This window comes from Amyelois transitella, chromosome 17 (assembly GCF_032362555.1).
Source record: "Amyelois transitella isolate CPQ chromosome 17, ilAmyTran1.1, whole genome shotgun sequence".
In the NCBI taxonomy this organism is placed as follows: Eukaryota; Metazoa; Arthropoda; class Insecta; order Lepidoptera; family Pyralidae; genus Amyelois; species Amyelois transitella.
In genome coordinates this window covers 6,716,865-6,734,711 of record NC_083520.1, presented here as the reverse complement: position 1 = coordinate 6,734,711, position 17,847 = coordinate 6,716,865, and the positions used below count along the sequence as shown (strand labels likewise).

Genomic DNA, 17,847 nt, shown 5'->3' with positions numbered 1-17,847 from the left:
ATAAATTACAGACTACTGTTTTTTCCGGGGGGCTCTGTGCCCTGGGAACGGGACTTCCAGAAAGCCGTAGCCTATGTTACTCCTGAAACTTTTATCCACACTCATAATAAAGAGAAATGATTTGTATTTCTGTATGTTAAATTATATTTTTATCTCCAGATTCAAAGGCTGTCTACCGATAAATTGCTACCGTACCGCAAAATTAGCTTTCGGGAGTAACATAGGCTACTTTTTTACTAGAATTTCCCACGGGAGCGAAGCCTTACGCAATAGCTAGTCTGCCTATATTTTGCAGCAGAACCAAATATAATAAACTAATAAGTAGGTAGTGTTTGAGATTATTTATTACCCAGGTTTGAATTTGAAGCATTTTTAGTTGAAAGATAACAGTAACCAAGCAAACCTAAGCTTGTGGAGTTTTATCAAATATTGACTTGACACAAAATCTTGGAACAGTAAAATGATAAGTTAATTTTGTTAACAAGCGTATTTGCGTCAACTATATTATAATATTACTGCAGTGCAGCATAAATAATAAGGTTTTTTGTATTGAAAAACACATTGTAAATTTTTAAGTCTTGTGGTGTATAATCTATAGTATGCAGTTTGAACACAGGACAATCATAAACTCCTTATCGAAATACCTACTGGGTTATTACTTCTTTGCACTACAGTTTCAAATTGCCAATAATGAAGGGAACAAAAATGAAACAAAGTCAGTTTAGTTTTAAATGTATTGCCTTAATCTAGTGTCACAAGGTTTACTTGACTTCACGTAACCGTCTTACTGCAGAACGGCATGAGGAAGCAGCTGTTGTGGAGAACACCCAGGCGCCTCCTGCTACTGTCCTCTTGCACCGTTTGCATGACCAGATGCCGACACAAGATCGCTTCATGGCATCCTGAAAGTTAAAACAAATTATAGTTAGATATACTGAATAAGTGGAAAACTAACTGATGTTCTTACAATGAGGGAAAATATCTTGAGGAAACCTGCACATTCAACAACTGGATGTGTAACCATGATTGTTCTAATACAGGATAGGATCCCCTGCAAAGCTTGGGAAGGTCAGACGGGAGTCACTTCATGTAAAAATCTGACTCACCCAGTCCAGGATCCATGGTCAAAGGCATACCTTGGGCTCCCGTACAAAGTTGTGAGGATGCAATCGGGACTAAAGCCAGAAGGAAGAAGATATTAAACAAGTGGGACTAGGCCTGCCTCGTTAAACTTTAATTTGTCAACTATTGCAAAAAGGGAGATGTCATAATTGGAGAAAATGTATGAAAAAAGAAAGATTATAATCTGTCTAATATCTTTGCAAGAATAGCCAGCAATCCAGTTTCTGCCTACCACGTGAGTTCATACATATATGTATAGTGGAATTTGGAGCAACTACAATAAATTTTACACAACAACTAGTGCAAATTTATGTCCACACACAAGCAACCGCATACCAAAAATTCAACAGTTGCCCCATTATATTTTACAAATTTAATTATCATAATCATTTCATAACAAAAAAGGGACAATACATAATAAACCCTTCAGAATAAAATCATACTTTTGTGTATACATGTGATAAATCACAAATGAGATACTATAATGATTCATTGCAACAACTAAAACAGACTCCAATTTTAAAGCTACACTTAAGATTTTTTAGAGCATGACAGATTCTTCAGAAAAATTTAACAAAACCGAGGTAGATACCTAGGCAACTTTAGGTAGGCAACATATGTAGGCATCTACAAATAAACATGTCAAACAAAATACTAACCTTTCCACAGAAAGAGCAAGTGTATTTAGCGTGCTGTGTTACTTCCATCTTTTTAACCATTTTACGAAGGGAAGCACCATAACGTGTGCCATACTTGCCGGTGATTCCAACCTTCTTCGTGCGTTTGGCCTGAAAACAATCGTTGCTCGAGTTAACTTTCGTCATACAACTCTAAATACAAACTCGATATTTCCAGAGCGGGAGAAAACGAAATAGGCAACGCAATATACGCATCATTTTTCAAACATTCAGTTTCCATTTTTAGATTTGATATTTGTAAACGGATGGTTATGATATTATTTAATTATTTTCTCACCATTTTTGAAATAACCTATCTCCACAACACTGTCAGAAAAAGAGAATTGACTTGACTTGTCAAAGTCAAACTGACCAACAAACTTGTGTGGAAAAAACACGTGATGACAGTCGATTTTTTTTGTCACGCCTAGGCCTAGAACAAGAATGTTATCCCAAGAGCTCAGAACTTATAGCTCGGTGAGGATCATGGTCGAAACCACAGATATTAATACGTAATGTCTTAGAGTTAAAAAATAAACGAGCAAACCACTGGCTCTTTTTTAAAGAGATGAGATTATGGAACAAGAAAGCGTGGTGAGTTTACTCACAAAGAACTTTAAATACCATATAAAAGAGATGTAAGCTTGGCCAGCGTGCCGTAGTTAAGACTCACCATACACTACTTGCCCAGTCTCAGATGCGTATACCGTGAACAGGATGAGGTGAGTATAGAATAGAAAAGATTCATTTTCAAAATTGCATACAAGGTATCACTTATTGACGTCACATCATTTGAATCTAATTTCTATCTACTACTGCTTCCAAAGTGCATCTGTAAAAGAAGTGGCTTAATAAAGTACATTGCAGCATTTACACCGGACGTCAATTTACAACACAGTCTTAACTTCGGTACGCTGGCCACGCGCACATCACTTTTCTATAGTGTTTTTCCTAATAGTTAATCCCATACATACCTCTTTGAAGAAAAGTTCGTGGTTTGTCTAGGGTGTGCATTTTAACCATGGTGATGACCATGTGAACTTATAGATAGCTCGGTGATGACCGAGATATCTATTAGTTCATAATCACACCTGAGCCCTTGTGATAATTTTGTTGTTCTAGGCGAGACAGAAAAAATCAACTGTCATCACGTGTTTACCAAGATGAGATGACTTCGTAGGGTGACATTGACATTAATTTCAACGACCTACAACTTGGAAAAGGTCGATCGTTTAACGTACCTATTAGTAGGAATAATAAGCCGTCCCGGTCATCTGGACGGATTAGTTTTAGCTTATTAACTGAATAAAGATGCTACGAACAATTCTACAGACCCAGGCTCTTAGTGGAGGCCTCAGAAAAGCTGTCCGATTGAATGTTACGAGATGCTTAAGTACAGAGTTGGCCAGGAGGAAACAATCAAATAAGTGAGTTTCGATTGATATATTTATTGGATAAAATTATATATTATGCTTGTCATGGGTCTGAAACCGGGATATTTACAGATTATCTGTTAGAGTTTAAAGTTGTATTAAGTATGCTTATTAGAACTTGTGGTACAAGTTGCATAACCCAAACGTATTCAAAACGTCAACGCTTTTTACCTTGATCTGATCTAAAACATGCCGAAACTGCCGGTAGCCCCACGTGTCTCTTTAGGTCATAGATTTTTGCTTAATAACTTAGTAAACATACCTACTCCCTACATAAACTAACCTCACTTTATCCAACTTCTAATTAATATTTGGGGAAGAATAAGCATTTTCACCACACTAGATGGGCTTCTGGCAATCATTTCATTCATAGGTTTGTATTTAAACTTGAAGATGAGTTGAAAACATTAAAGTTTTAACTAAACAGATTGGACGGTATATAATCTTTTGTCTTTTTGCCTTTTATTAAGCTAGTATTCCTAGCTCAATGTGTATGATTTGTAGGAAAAAAAATAATGAGGACATTAATTTGTTCAGTCAAGTTCAATCCTCATTCAGTCTATAAAAAATACTTCAGAATCTAATAACTTTTCAAAGAATTCAATAATTAAAAAAAAACCTGTAAAAGCTATGTAAATATGATAACACAAAATAAGAAAACAAAGAAATATAATTATTGCAACATTTCACTTCTTCCATTACACACTGTTTTGTATGAATTCATTTCATAGAATACATTACAAATTTCTTTATTAATTAGTTACTTTGACAATTTTCAAATTAGTGTATCTATCTTATTTGTACTGAAAAGTTTAAATAGTTTTAATATATAGTTCATATTTTGCTATCTGTTACTTCAGTAGATTATGTAACTTATTATCATGATATGTACTATGTCACAATTATTAATGTTATCTTCAGTGCCTTTTCTCATTTTTCCAGGGAGGTCATATCAATACTTACCTATTTTTTTATAATAATTTAAGTTGTTAAACCAGATAATTTTAAATTTAAGAAGCTTGAACAAATGTACTACTCATTTTTAAAGGATATTTCTTCCAGAAAACTTATAACAGGAAAGTGTGTGGTTTCTACATATGGCATAAGGCCTGTTGATAAATTGTGTAAGCCTATTTTGCAATTTTTAATATTATGATTAGAAAAGTTTGAGAGGAAAAGATTTGAGTAGGTGTCTGCCTGCTTCCTTAAATCAAACAAAAACACATGCAAGCCTCAAATTATAGGCTAAAAAGTGTAATCCTTACAAAGACACCTTTTTATTACTTTATTTATTTTCTATTGTTTAGATTGTTATCACCAGCTCAATGCAAAGCAGTCTCAATTACACCACAATGGAGTGTCCCTTTGAGACAGTACTCAAGTCTCCCGCCACACAACAAAGTGAACTTACCAGCCCTCTCTCCCACTATGGAGAGTGGCTCCATTGTCAGTTGGGAGAAAAAGGAAGGAGACAAACTCAATGAAGGTAACACATTTGTTTACATGTTATCAATATTAGCTATGGCTTATCTCAGTTTATCAGTCTAGTTGAGATAAATTAATTCATAGTTTTTTAAGTGTTATTTCTTGTAAGAACATCATCTTTTAAGTAAAGATTTAATGGCTTATTATAAAATTACCTTTGTTAAAAATTGAACAATTTGTATACCACAAGCTTTTTTATGAAGATCAGAAAATATTATAATATGTAGCCTAGTTAATCTTTTTTTTATATTATTTTATAATTGTTAATACAAATAATTGTATAAATGATTACCTATTAGTACAGGTAATATCACATATCTCTAATAAAAAAATCTTGTATTATGCTTATTTAATTTTCCTTGTCATAAGGAATGTAACTGGTTTAGGGGAAAATTGTGTTGTTTCCTAGTCAGTTAAATATTTGTTATTATATTTTTATTATAATTATGCTTATTTAATTTAAATTTTTTAAGCATGATTTCTTAATTATCCTATATGGACACTTTACAGCAGTGTGTTAACTGTCTTTTACATAATTCTCAAAAACAAAAAGTTTAATATTTATTAACAATTGATTTTAGGTGACCTGCTGTGTGAAATCGAGACAGACAAGGCTACCATGGGTTTCGAGACCCCCGAAGAGGGTTACTTGGCCAAGATACTTATTCCCAGTGGCACCAAGGGTGTACCCGTCGGCAAGCTTTTGTGTATCATTGTAGAAAATCAGGCGGACGTAGCTGCCTTTAAAGATTTCAAAGATGATTGTAAGTTTATTCATTAGTTGCTTGTTAGTTTTTGGTAGTAGTAGTAAATTAAGATCAGTAGAATTAAATTTCGTTGTTATAAATGGAAACATAGATTTAGTGAAACTTAGATTTGTAAAATATTTGTGATATATTTTTTATTAATATGAAATTGTCCTGCAGCGTCAGGAGCCTCAGAGAAACCAGCACCTAAAAAGGAAGAGGAAGGTAATTTTATTTTTCTGTTATTCTAATAATATAATTTGTCTTAATTTTGTCCCAGTATTAAAAAATACTGGCACAAAATTAAGCATGCCCTTAAAAATGTGCTTATATATTTATTTGCTGTGCTACGAAAGTATTTTTTACTGGAGTGATGATGCGATCTCGAACATTTTATACCAAAAACAAAAAGAAAAGATTCATCCCAACCAATATTGGGTTAAGGCATTTCAGGTTAATATTTGAATTTAATTCAGATACCAATATCTTCAGTTGCAGCCTGAGTGCGTCAGGATAGTCTGCGAGGTATATTTTCAACGGACTTTTCTAGTGTCGTGTAACTGCTGATACATAGATAGAGACAATAATTAGATATGTAGTATATCTTGGCGGTCATTGTATATAGATAGTATATGCATAAAATACGAAGTAATGATAATAATGACATACATACACATAATCATGTCTTCACTCCTTACAGGGTAAACAGAGCCAACAGTCTTGCAAAGATTGAAAACCCAATTTCAGCTGTAGTATGACATAATGATGGAACTTAAACACAAAAAATTATAGGTTGCTAGCCCATCGCCTAAAAGAAGAATCTATATATTTTAAATTTCTAGGATAAGATACAAAAAAATTTCATTCCCTTTTTCAAATATATATAAAAATTTTGTAGCGCCGCCGAAACCCGCGCCTGCGCCACCGAAGCCGGCGTCAGCGCCGGCCCCCGCCGCGCCCAAAGCCCCCGCGGCCCCGTCAGGGGACAGGGTTTATGCAAGCCCCATGGCTAAGCGGCTGGCTGAGATAAAAAAAATAAGACTTGGAGGTGACTATGAACGCTTTCTATTTTATATTTTTTTTGTTTTTATTCATTCATGTTATATATAATGTCATTCGCTATATTGCTCCAATAAGAAAAACGCATATAACAAAACAAAAGAATAGAAATAGTAAAAAAGGCCACCTTATCGCTTATAAGGAGTTGGTTTGGAGTTAAAATAAAAAATATTTTTGGTTAATTTTTGGGGAAGGTATTACACATATTGTCTAATCAATTTGTAAATGTTAAATGAGTATTGAAGATGTCACATTTGATAGTAAACAGAATATAAATAAATATGTATGACTTCTAATTAACCTTGTCATCAATGTATTAAAACACACAATAAGTTATCTTGAACATATACATCTGTCGATCAAAGTTATTTATTGCAGATTATTTATTAGGTTGTATCTGACAGATCTTATATATAAAAATCGCGTGTCACAATGTTTGTCTCCGTACTCCTCCGAAACGGTTTAACCGATTTTAACCAAATTTTGCATGCATATTCAGTAGGGCTGAGAATCGGCTAACATCTATTTTTCATACCCCTAAGTGTTAAGGGTTGTCCACCCTTAACATTTCTTTTTAACTAGAAATTACATATATGGGAAAACAACGTTTGCCGGGACAGCTAGTTTCCTTATAAATTTATGCTAGGTTTTAATATATTAACAGTTACTAGCATAACAGTATTAAAAGCTAAATGGTTATTTTCTATATTATTTCAATCCAAATTTTTTAAAATTCTCTTGAAAAGGCTAAGTAGCTAAATTATTGAATGATCTCGCCAAGCTGAATAAAAGTTTATATTGTTACAATGTCCATTATAAAATCACGAAGGTCTAAACTCGAATCGGATTAGGGATGCCCTTCATTCGTTATGTCATAATTTTATTTTTAGTTCTTTTTTGCAAATGTAAATAGCCCTGAAAACAAGATGGTATGATATAATTTTATTCATATTTTTTTTTACAAACTATCTATTCAAATTGCGACTTAATCGGCACAAATGACTAATAATTATCTCATGCCACCTATAGGGCAAGGGTCTGGCTTGTACGGCTCTCTGAAGAGTGGTGATCTGGCAGGATTGGCCGCGGACTCGCCTTCAGCCGACCTTCCAGCTGCGCCGACGCCGAAACCGGGAGCCGCTTATGTCGATATCCCGCTGTCTGGCATGAGGGAAACCATAGCTAAGAGACTTACTGCGGCGAAACAGTCGATACCTCATTACCAGTTGTCTATGACTGTGAATATTGAGAAGACTTTGGCGTTGAGGAAAGCTATTAATGAGAAGTTGGAAGCTGAGAAGGCTGGTGTTAAGGTGAGTTATGATTTCTTACTATAAAGTTTAAATATCCCGTGGTTTGGTTTGTGACAACGGAACCTTATGATCATAGCTCAGAGGTTGAGAAGTTTGTGATGTATAGTTTAAAAATGATTACCATATACCGTCACGTGGTATTCTTAAAATCATAAGTAACACTTAATTTATCAATCTTTTGTGCATACTAAACTTGGAAACTCATGAATTGATGCTGTTTGTCGGCAGGTTTCTGTAAATGATTTTATCGTGAAAGCCGTGGCATCTGCGTGCAAGAGAGTGCCGGCCGTCAACGCGTATTGGATGGACTCTTTCATAAGACAGTAAGATATTTTTATAACTATAACGCCGTCTTCATACTTAAAGATTTATAATAGCAAGCCATTGGGTCAATCAGGAAAGTTATGTACGGTTGATTGTTGTGAAACAATGGTCTACATTTCACTTAACATTCTTGGGACATTCATATTTCAAAGTTGCCATGTCCGAAAGATTGTATACAATATATTTTATGACCTTTTGAGATGAAAATAAGTTTCAACCAAGTTTTACTGTGGTAATCAGGGTGATTTGAATATTTTTTTCAAGATTCTCGAACGTAGACGTAAGTGTAGCAGTGGCGACCCCTACCGGGCTGATCACGCCGATAGTGTTCAACGCGGACTCCATCGGCGTCATACAGATCTCCAAGAGCATGAAGGAGCTCGCGCAGAAGGCCAAAGACGGGAAACTACAACCGCAGGAGTACCAGGGCGGCACAGTCACTCTGTCCAACTTGGGAATGTATGGTGAGTAGAGTTTTTCATTTTTTTCATGGGTTACATATTATTAAATATCAGTGGCCAGTATTAAAGTTTGAATTTAGCTTTTATCTGTGTATTAAATTGTTTTACTGTGCCTTGTTTATTGCGTTTCTTTTTTGATGGCCAGTTTTTATTAAAATTGCCATTTATTTTTTTAATAAGGAATAAATTTATTTTTAAAATAAAAATAAGAACAATGGCCATCATGGGTGAGATGTCGTGACCAGAAATCGAATAGTTATAGAAGCAAAAATATAGTTTTTTATTTATTTATTCATTTAAAATATAACATGACAACAATAGGGTACCGGACAACTTTTCAGATTGTGTTTAAAAATAATCTTTATTTATTTATATATCCATAAAAAATATTATTTTAAATAAATAAATCTTTTGGAGTATTTAAAAACGAGAAAAACGTAATTTATTTAAAATTGCCGCGAAAACAGCACTTTACGTCAATTCTGATCGCGTGACGTCATATGTTTGAAAAACAAACTACAAGCCATATTACAAGTGATCAGTGCTTGGATAATTTAAGTATTTTCTCGCAGATCTAGAAACATGCAAAACCCATAAATATCTAACCTTTAAAATCATAGAAAAAAATATGTGAAAATAACTTTGTAAACAATGAAACTAGTTTTAGGTTATGTTTTCGTTTGTAATTTCTTCAATCATTTCTGTTGTTAAGATAAACAAAAAGAGGTTGAAATACTTACACAAATATTTCCACATTGCTTAATTCAGCAAATAAAAGTCGGTATTAGTGGCAAAGGAACTGCCCACCATGAAAATATCAATCTTTTGGGAGATTTCTATTGTCGGTTTGTAACCTTGTTCCATGATAAAAGCTTGATAGGCGGCTTCAAGCACTTGCGACAACTTCTGTTATGAGTAAAGTCCTTCAATTCGTAACTAATTACAATTAAATATTTTTAGAAAAATGCAAATAAATCGTAGAATAACTCGAAATAACATACAAAGCAGTGGTGTTTACTTATCACTCATTACGTATGACGTCACTCACTGTGATTGGTGTTTGGGTTCTTACGCTGCACAGATAAAAAATATTGGATTTTTGCAACTTTATTTATTGATTTAAAATTATAAATCATTGTTATTTCTTAAAAATCTTTATTATGTGATGTTCTTGTATAACAAACTTTATTTTAAAACACAACTTAGATTTTTTTTCGATTACTGTCCGGTACCCTATTATAACATGTTATATTCTAAATGGATAAATAAAATGTTATGGTATAGCAAAGTAGAAACAAACATTTCCCAAACATTGCTACTTTTGCGAATTCACTCAAATTCAGACGCCGCAACTGTCAAGTTTCAGGTTTGATGTTTTAAACAGGTGACTTTCTATGCGTTACCATCTGAATTCCTTGTAACATCCATGAGGGGTTAAGTTACCGTGTTAAGTTTGTTCATGAAGAATTAATAAAATAGGAATGTACACATTTTTTCCAGGTATAACGATGTTCAACGCGATCATAAACCCACCTCAGTCATTAATATTAGCGTGCGGAGGGCTACAAGAGCTCGTCATCGAAGACAAGAACGCAGAAAAAGGGTAAGTTAAAAATATGTCATAATGAGTTTTTCCAGATTCTATTTTTGTTAAAGGATAATTTTTACGGATTCATTTTTAACGAACAACCTAATCTCACTCTTGGAAGGGCGCAATCGGTAAAAACGCTGGGATAAAACACAAAGTACAAAAAAATTGTAAATTAAAAAAAAAGACGAGGTTATTTAAAAGATAGTATTATTCGGTTTTGGACTTAAAATAAATTAAAAGTATATGTAGAAAAAGTAGTTCTGAGGCATACGCAAAACATTTTGCTTGTTTCAGAAATTAAGAAAAAAAAATCAAATTACATATATTTCTCTCTACAATCTTTCTTCTTAAAAATAAATATACTTAGATGAGCCAAAATACAAGTAATAAGTTAAAGACAGTAAGATGGTGAGAGACTGGCGTCTGAACTAAGCGGAGCTGGTATCTCACATTGTTTACATCTAAAAATACATAAATCAATATCAGTTTTCAGTTTATATTATAATGCTACATAACTGATAACATAACATAGTCATATGTATGACACGTAGAGAGAATGTGTAAAACACGCGTGAGTTATCTAAACGTAATAACGATGCGTTGCGTAACTGAGAATCTGATTTTTTTTAAAGTAGTTTTTTGTTGATATTAGTAATTGCACGTTCGATAGTACCGACTCGTAAAAGATATGAAGGTACTGATTAAATCATTCATTGTTCCATTTCTCTTTATTTCTTTCATCTTAGCGTATTCTCGAATATGGTAGCTTTGTAGTTCGGGGTCCGTCATATTATCATCTCACCTTTTAATCATGACCCAATATGGTTTGGTATGGTTGCAGAGGTTAGACGGGAGTTGCCAAAAACCAGTTGGTCATCATAAGACTAATCGCGGAATAACCGACAATTTAATTTAAGTTTTTGTTTTCAGCTTCAGAAAGGCGAAATTCATAACGGTGACAGCGTCGGCTGACCATAGAGTAATAGACGGCGCGATTGGCGCGCAATGGATGAAGGCGCTCAAAGACAACCTCGAAGACCCCGCGCATATCATATTGTGAACGGACACCTAATGACGCGATTAGCACACAATTTGCTTACTGGATATGTATATACTTGCCACAGAAATAAATGAAGACGGAAGATTTCATAGAGCAGTGAATTTGGCACGGTTATTAGTGTTCTATAACCGAAAAGATTATTCACTAAACAGAACATTTATTTAATTGAACAAAAATTTAAATATGCATACATATATTTGTACCTAGGTGTTAAGTCGCACTAAAGGAATTCGGTACATCTATGATCGTTCATAAACTTGTTAGTAAGAAAAGGTATACTATCTTTACGATAAAAACTTTTTTTTTTAGAAAAATATGCTTTTTTATGCTAAATTGAAAGTAATATGTTTAGTACAAATCCGTTCATGTTTTAATATTTTCTATTGAACTTCACATGCACTCATTGTTCCCTTGACTTGGTCTTTACTTAGTATATTTAAATTTTAAAACGTCCATTTTTTAAACGTTTTTTCTTTATAAAAGTTATTATTTCTGAACTACATTAAACCGAATGCGTTTATTTCTGTGCCTGTGTTGCCAATGCAAAGTTTTATACGATACCCAATCCTTTTTGTTAGTTTTTATTTATTTGATATTCTTTTTAGATGTTTTTTTAATTAAATCATTGATATTCATTTAGCAAATTGTTACGAGATTTAAAAGTCGCGACAGCTTGTCCTTCGGGGTCAGATTTATAAGAATTTTCTCGGTTTCTTCTTATTGAGCATCATATTCCCTTTAGTTTTTATTATTATAAGGGATTGTGAATGTACCTATATTTCTTTTTATATTACGCATTGCTTAAGTTTTACATCTTAGTTTATTAAATAATTGTTTTTTGTACATTTCAAGTAGTTATTTTTTGAAGTGGGATATTAACGAGAATAAATATCAATTTATTTTTTGATCTTTGTTTCCTTTTTTAACTCTGCGCGGAGGACTAGCGGTCGCTATGATATTATAACTAATTATTTATTTAGTGAAATAAGGAATAATCGTACAATGAATATTTGTATAGCTGAAGCTTATCAAACCGTCTTTTGTAAGATTCAGATGTAAAAAATGTACAAAAATATCATCAATCATATATTTTCAGAATCATGGCTTTTTTTTAGTACGAGGACATGCTATCTGCTAAATGTTAAATTATTAGTGAACATTATATTTTTTTTATAGAAATTGTATTATTATTGCTGTCTCGTTCTCACTCTTGAACCCTATTAGCAGGTGTCTAGTGAGTGAGAGAGACAGAATACAATGTTCATTTCTGATAGGACATTTGGCTGATTGTATAGTAAATAAATGAGTGGAGCGAAGATCTACGTTTGTTATTTATTTGCATGTGTAAAGAAGTGCCGGTGTAGCCGTAGTGTAAATAAACATGGATTAATTGGTGCAAGTTGAAGAATGATGTTAATTTTATGTTACCGCCCTGTTAACAGCCAGATAGATACATTTATGAACGTTAGTGAAATAAACTAATTTTATTTGTTAATTTTATGTGTTGTTTCGATTTAGTGCTACATCTCTTCATCAGTATGTTTACCCGATCGAATGTATACATTTTTTGTTAATTCATCAAATTCATTAAAGGTTCTAAGTTCGTATTCTATTTAGCCTGACATCATACCGCAAAAAATAAAAGTGCATGAATATTGAAATGCCAGTATGTCTATTAAAATAAATAAAAGCAAAATCTATTAATTTGTAATACAAGGCCGTTAGTGGAGAGCCCTTGTGAAAGGAAACTTTGTCTCCGTTCACTAAAACAACGCCACGCAGTCTCCACAATATGAAGGACGATGACATAACGCCACGCTTCTATTCCCGGTGGGTAGTCAGAGACTACATCCTGAAAAGAAGGACGGTAATGTCTACACATTTCTATGTCTGCGAATGAAGACAAGCTGGTACACACTTTGTTTTTCTTTACTAGCTACTTACCAGACCAAAATTAAAATGTGGGTTATTTTATCCATTATGAGGTGTATTCATTAAACTTTGTAAAAAATACTTTTTGGAACTTTTAAAACTTATCAGGTCATGACTACATAGAGGTTGCGTGCAAAAAAATTAGCACACACTCGTGTCATGGACATGTCACTATTCTACGGTAAAATTTATTAGATTTGTATTTTAATACCGACATTAGCCTAAAGTAATTAGACCAGTATTATAACCTACGAATTAGAACTACTGGTACGTACATATATACGCAAATATATGTAACAAACATTGAAGAAGTGTGTAAACAAGCTGTTGTTTACAAAAAAAAAACAATAGGTAAATAAGGAAGTAGGTACCTATTGTATTTAAAGCTAGCGACCCGCCCCGGTTTTGCACTTTAATTACCTATATCTATATAATTAAAACAAACTGCATAAAAAGATCTAGGTGAGTATACATAACTACATAGGGACAGACAGCGGCAATCGACCCGGGAATGTTAAGGTACATAACTCCATCAAAGATACATCCATAGTAATTAGGTAGGTACCTACGAAGAGAAAAAATATTTAATATATTTTTTGCTTACAATATAGGTAGTTTATATTACCTTTTGTTTTGAACGAATAAACTCAAAAACTACTGTAGGTACCGATTTTAATGATAATTTTACAAAACCAGAAAGCCAATTTTTCCCTCTTGAATGGTAAAGATGGGAATTAAAATTTAACCCTGGTGGACCTGCGATCAACCAAATGCGATAACCCTGCGAAAAACAAAAAAAAAGACCAAAATATAACAACTTTTTAATTATCTATTAGAGCTTAAGCATCTAAAAATCGATTATAATAGATATCTAGATATTAAAATTTCACCGTAGAATAACATTGTGACATGAGTTTGGAGGAATCGGAAACGGAAGTAAAGAAGCCAGTGAAGGAGGTCCCTGTGGTGCAGGATGAGGGGTTCTTCCAGCACCAAACAGGAGACACTTATGACGGGTTCTTCGAGGCGAAGAAGAAGGATCGCAGTTTGAAGATGTGTGGTAAAGTTTGTTTGCAAGATTGTTATTTGGGACAATGGGTTAGCAACTTGTCATTATTTCAATCTCAATTCCATCATAAAATCATAATAAAGCTGAACGAGTCCATCCAGTATTTTCGAGACTGTTGGCTCTGTTACTTACGTTAAATACGTGATTGTATGTATTTATGTAAACTATTACATCTCTTATCTGCAAACACATGTTCCCCTTTGCGCCCCCAGCCAATGCGCCTCGGGGCCTCAGGTCCTTGTTTTTTTGCTATGAAATTTTTGTAAGGGGCTTCGTTCCAATGGGAAGGCAATTTCTTGTCTGCGTTATTAGGTACCCCATAGAATTTATGTCTGCTTCTTCATTGCATTCTCAGTTATTGACTCTTAATTTCAGAGTCCACTAAATTTTTTAGCATAAGTACTTATTTGGTTACTATGTCTGTCTATCCCGCAAGTGATATAGACGTGACCATATGTATGTATGTATGTATAAGTACTTACTTAACACCTTTCTTGCCGCAAATAAAGATAATATCCTTAAGAGTATTGTTTATGTGTAAACTCTTTAAAGTAAAAAAAAAAATATATCATACGGTTCTTGGAATTAAAAATATGTGCAAAGGCGGACCGGACCTATCCCAATCGGGATTTTTTCCAGTCAACCAAATTTAAATAGGAATTGTTCTTATGTTAGTGTTTTTCTTAATAATTTAGTCGCCATTGTATTAATAAATCTATGTTAATCATTATGAAACTTAAAACTACAGAGCACCTGGCGCATTCTGTTTCTTTTTCTGACGCGTTGAAGAATTTTGTCACAAAGGTAGATTGGTTAAGAACTTGAACTTTGACCGCAAAGGTTGACTTGAATAAGATTTACATAAATATTTTTTGAAATTATCATTGTCTTAGGTGATCAACAACCCCGCGAAGGTCGCATCACATGTAAATCACGTTAAAACTCACAGCCCTCATCCAATTTTGTAACAGAATAAAACTGCCTAACAATGTGTTTTCCGATTTTTTTTATTTTTACTGTCTTACTTTTAGAATATCTTTATTATCTCCTCTAAAAGCTTTATAAAAAGAAATTTTCGACAAGAGAAACTTGTTTCCAGGTATCTCTATAAGTCTAGGATTATTATTCCATTATATGAGCCTAGATGATTTCACCAAGGTGACGCACTTTGCGTACATACATAATTATCACGTCTTTATTTCTTGCGGAATAGACAGATCCAACAGAATTGAAAAGACTGAACACCAACAAAGGTGAATAGAGTGTGCTGAATAAAACAAGATTTACCTAATCCAAGATCTCTCTCATCTCACAGTCTCTTCAAACTGGAACGCTAAGAGTAAGGTTCGGGATTACACCCGAGTGCACCGTAGCCAAAGCGCCTTTTAAATTCTTAATACATAGGTACTAACAACGTAACAATAAAAGAATTAGGCTCACACGGACATTTAGTCAGTCATTGCTTTGTCTATGTACCGTATCGCGATCCATTCCACTCCATATCACCATTGTCACGCCCTGATTGCTACAATTGAAGCGTTTGTATGCATTCCCTAATGCCTATTTCTCTAAGTAGACCCTAAAGGTACTCGCGTCAAAAATATTCCTAACAAATACCTAAAACGTTTGACTTGTGTTTCCATACATACTTACATATAGGTAATCACGTCTTTATCCCTTACGGAGGATCAGCAATCTTTTGAAAAGGCCTTGTTCACGTTTATCTGTCTGGTTTAATGATGGAATTGAGATTCTTATAGTGAAAGATCGTTAGCAAATCGCTTACAAAGAAGAATCCCAAGTTTATTAGCCTTTCCCTTGATTGAGTTTTAGAATCCACACGGAAAGCTCGCACTAGATGAATTTGCGCCTATTCCCTTAGCCGCCCTATATGACATCCATGAGAAAGAAATGGAGAGAGCATGAAAGTCCAATTTTAAAGTGTCGGGAATCATATGACATGTTTATAAGCGAAAAAACATGCTAAACTTTGAGCGCCTTAAGTGCCTGTCAAATCTTTTAATTCGTTCGTTAATGGTATTCTGTCTTACTACAATTGCTTTCTATCTATAGTAGACACATTGGCTAGACTTATTTATATTCCTACTACGTAATTACCACTGGTCTTCCACGTTGGAAACATACGAGGCGACGTGATGATGAGCTAAATAATGAAACGACATTGTTTGACTAAGAATTACTTATAAGATTTTCTTGGGAATTGTGTAAAGTTGGTTGTTTGTATGCTTTAAGCTTGATAGGAGTTACATACATGTTATGACACCTAAAAAGAAGATTTGTATAATTCAAAGACACAAAACCCCCTTCTTTGTAAATCCTTAAGTTATCCCTTTGCTACGTTTCTTTCCCTTAAACAACAATTTATAATTTTTTCCTAGGTCCCGGCGTCTACATAACAGCGGAGGGCGATATCTACTCAGGGATATGGGAAGGGGATAAATTTGGCAGTGAAGAAGCTTCCATCTCCTACAAAGATGGCTCGAGATATGAGGGTTACATCAAAGATTGGAGCTACAGCGGTAAAGGGAAGTACTTCTATCCAGACAATAGTGTTCTATCCTGTGATTTTGTCGAAAACTGTCCCGTAGGCAACTTGGTTATGACGGACCCAAACGGCCATACTTGGTTGGCTACTGCGGAGCGCGGATACGGATGGTTTGAACCTGTGAATCATTACTATGATATGCTGGAGAAAACTCGTGATTATGGTGGATTGAAGAGACGAAGTAAGAAGAAGCCCGAGCTGGAGAAAGAAATCCCCCCAGAAACAGGCAAGAAAGATACACCGGTCGCGTCATCTAAAAAGTCTAAGAAATAAGTTGACTTTATGTCGACATTCATTAGTCGCTCATGTTATGCAAATAAAAATTTCAATTTGAATTTGAAGCCTCTGTTTTCTTATAGATTTTAACAAATAACTAAGACATGTTTAGCTTACTTTTTTATTTCTAACTAATTATTAAATTTTGGAGATTAATAAGGCGTATTATTATTTTGCGCTAGCTTTACAAATTTTAGTGTTCAAAATCTTTCAGTTTAAACAAAGCTCCGGGCACCACCACCTCTAGTTAAATGGTGATATCGAAAACACAAATGTAGTTGGTTTCCTTTTAAAGTGGGCTCTGTAATTACTTTTAAGGTATAGATTTAAATCATTAAAGTCAACACGATTTAAAGGGCCTAACTGTGAACCCGACGGTGTTGAAACAAGCGCCTCGTTCGACCTGCTAAGTACAGTTAGTTACTCTTCTACTTAAAATACACTCCATGTGACACTCAACATTTGAACCCACCCGTAAAGTTAAGTGTTACCTACGTTGTGGTAAGTACAATCGCGGAAAAAATATGTTAGATCTCATCAAAAGTTAGGGAAGAGGCACTAAAAATACATATATTGTTACATGTGTGTAATATTACGTCGTTTTTCTGAAGGTTTAGCCTCTAGGTACTTATTTTTGTACGAAATATTTTATTTGAGTTTACTTACAGTTTACACTTACAGTTTAGATGCAAACAAAAATACCTACACAGAAATAATCTACACAGCAGAACGT

General features: G+C 34.0%; 4 protein-coding genes across 5 annotated transcripts in view; 3 read left to right on the top strand and 1 right to left on the bottom strand.

The window, feature by feature from the left end:
- Positions 1–17,847, top strand: part of LOC106134345 (mitogen-activated protein kinase kinase kinase 7) — an 84,678-nt gene that overhangs the window by 64,060 nt on the left and 2,771 nt on the right. The gene's annotated exons all lie outside the window — the stretch shown is intronic.
- On the bottom strand, positions 721–2,253 carry LOC106134257 (large ribosomal subunit protein eL43). The gene is made up of 3 exons (XM_013334253.2): positions 2,098–2,253; positions 1,782–1,910; positions 721–902 (listed from the first exon to the last, which is right to left on the bottom strand). The coding sequence occupies exons 1-3, from the start codon at positions 2,098–2,100 to the stop codon at positions 762–764; spliced, it is 273 nt and encodes a 90-aa protein (XP_013189707.1). The 5' UTR covers positions 2,101–2,253; the 3' UTR covers positions 721–761.
- On the top strand, positions 2,975–12,771 carry LOC106134351 (dihydrolipoyllysine-residue acetyltransferase component of pyruvate dehydrogenase complex, mitochondrial). Of its 2 annotated transcripts, none has more exons than XM_013334375.2 (10): positions 2,975–3,226; positions 4,540–4,718; positions 5,299–5,481; positions 5,644–5,688; positions 6,362–6,511; positions 7,600–7,835; positions 8,064–8,158; positions 8,424–8,623; positions 10,121–10,223; positions 11,142–12,771. In XM_013334375.2, exons 1-10 carry the CDS (start codon positions 3,111–3,113, stop codon positions 11,269–11,271), a joined length of 1,437 nt encoding a protein of 478 aa, XP_013189829.2. In that variant the 5' UTR covers positions 2,975–3,110; the 3' UTR covers positions 11,272–12,771. The 2 variants fall into 2 exon arrangements, with proteins under 2 accessions (XP_013189829.2, XP_013189828.2); XM_013334374.2 differs by having other exon boundaries at positions 7,552–7,835.
- On the top strand, positions 14,113–17,111 carry LOC106134241 (radial spoke head 1 homolog). The gene is made up of 2 exons (XM_013334236.2): positions 14,113–14,263; positions 16,672–17,111. Exons 1-2 carry the CDS (start codon positions 14,113–14,115, stop codon positions 17,109–17,111), a joined length of 591 nt encoding a protein of 196 aa, XP_013189690.2.

What these genes read in the sequence shown, in the direction of transcription:
- LOC106134351 (XM_013334374.2), top strand. Translation starts at nt 3,111, where the DNA reads ATGCTACGAACAATTCTACAGACCCAGGCTCTTAGTGGAGGCCTCAGA. An exon ending in TAAAGATTTCAAAGATGATT is followed by an intron (nt 5,482 to 5,643) that starts GTAAGTTTATTC and finishes ATTGTCCTGCAG; the next exon opens with CGTCAGGAGCCTCAGAGAAA. An exon ending in GACAAGAACGCAGAAAAAGG is followed by an intron (nt 10,224 to 11,141) that starts GTAAGTTAAAAA and finishes TTTTGTTTTCAG; the next exon opens with CTTCAGAAAGGCGAAATTCA.
- LOC106134241 (XM_013334236.2), top strand. Translation starts at nt 14,113, where the DNA reads ATGAGTTTGGAGGAATCGGAAACGGAAGTAAAGAAGCCAGTGAAGGAG. An exon ending in TCGCAGTTTGAAGATGTGTG is followed by an intron (nt 14,264 to 16,671) that starts GTAAAGTTTGTT and finishes ATTTTTTCCTAG; the next exon opens with GTCCCGGCGTCTACATAACA.
- LOC106134257 (XM_013334253.2), bottom strand. An exon ending in CTTGCTCTTTCTGTGGAAAG is followed by an intron (nt 903 to 1,781) that starts GTTAGTATTTTG and finishes TTTAACTTTCAG; the next exon opens with GATGCCATGAAGCGATCTTG.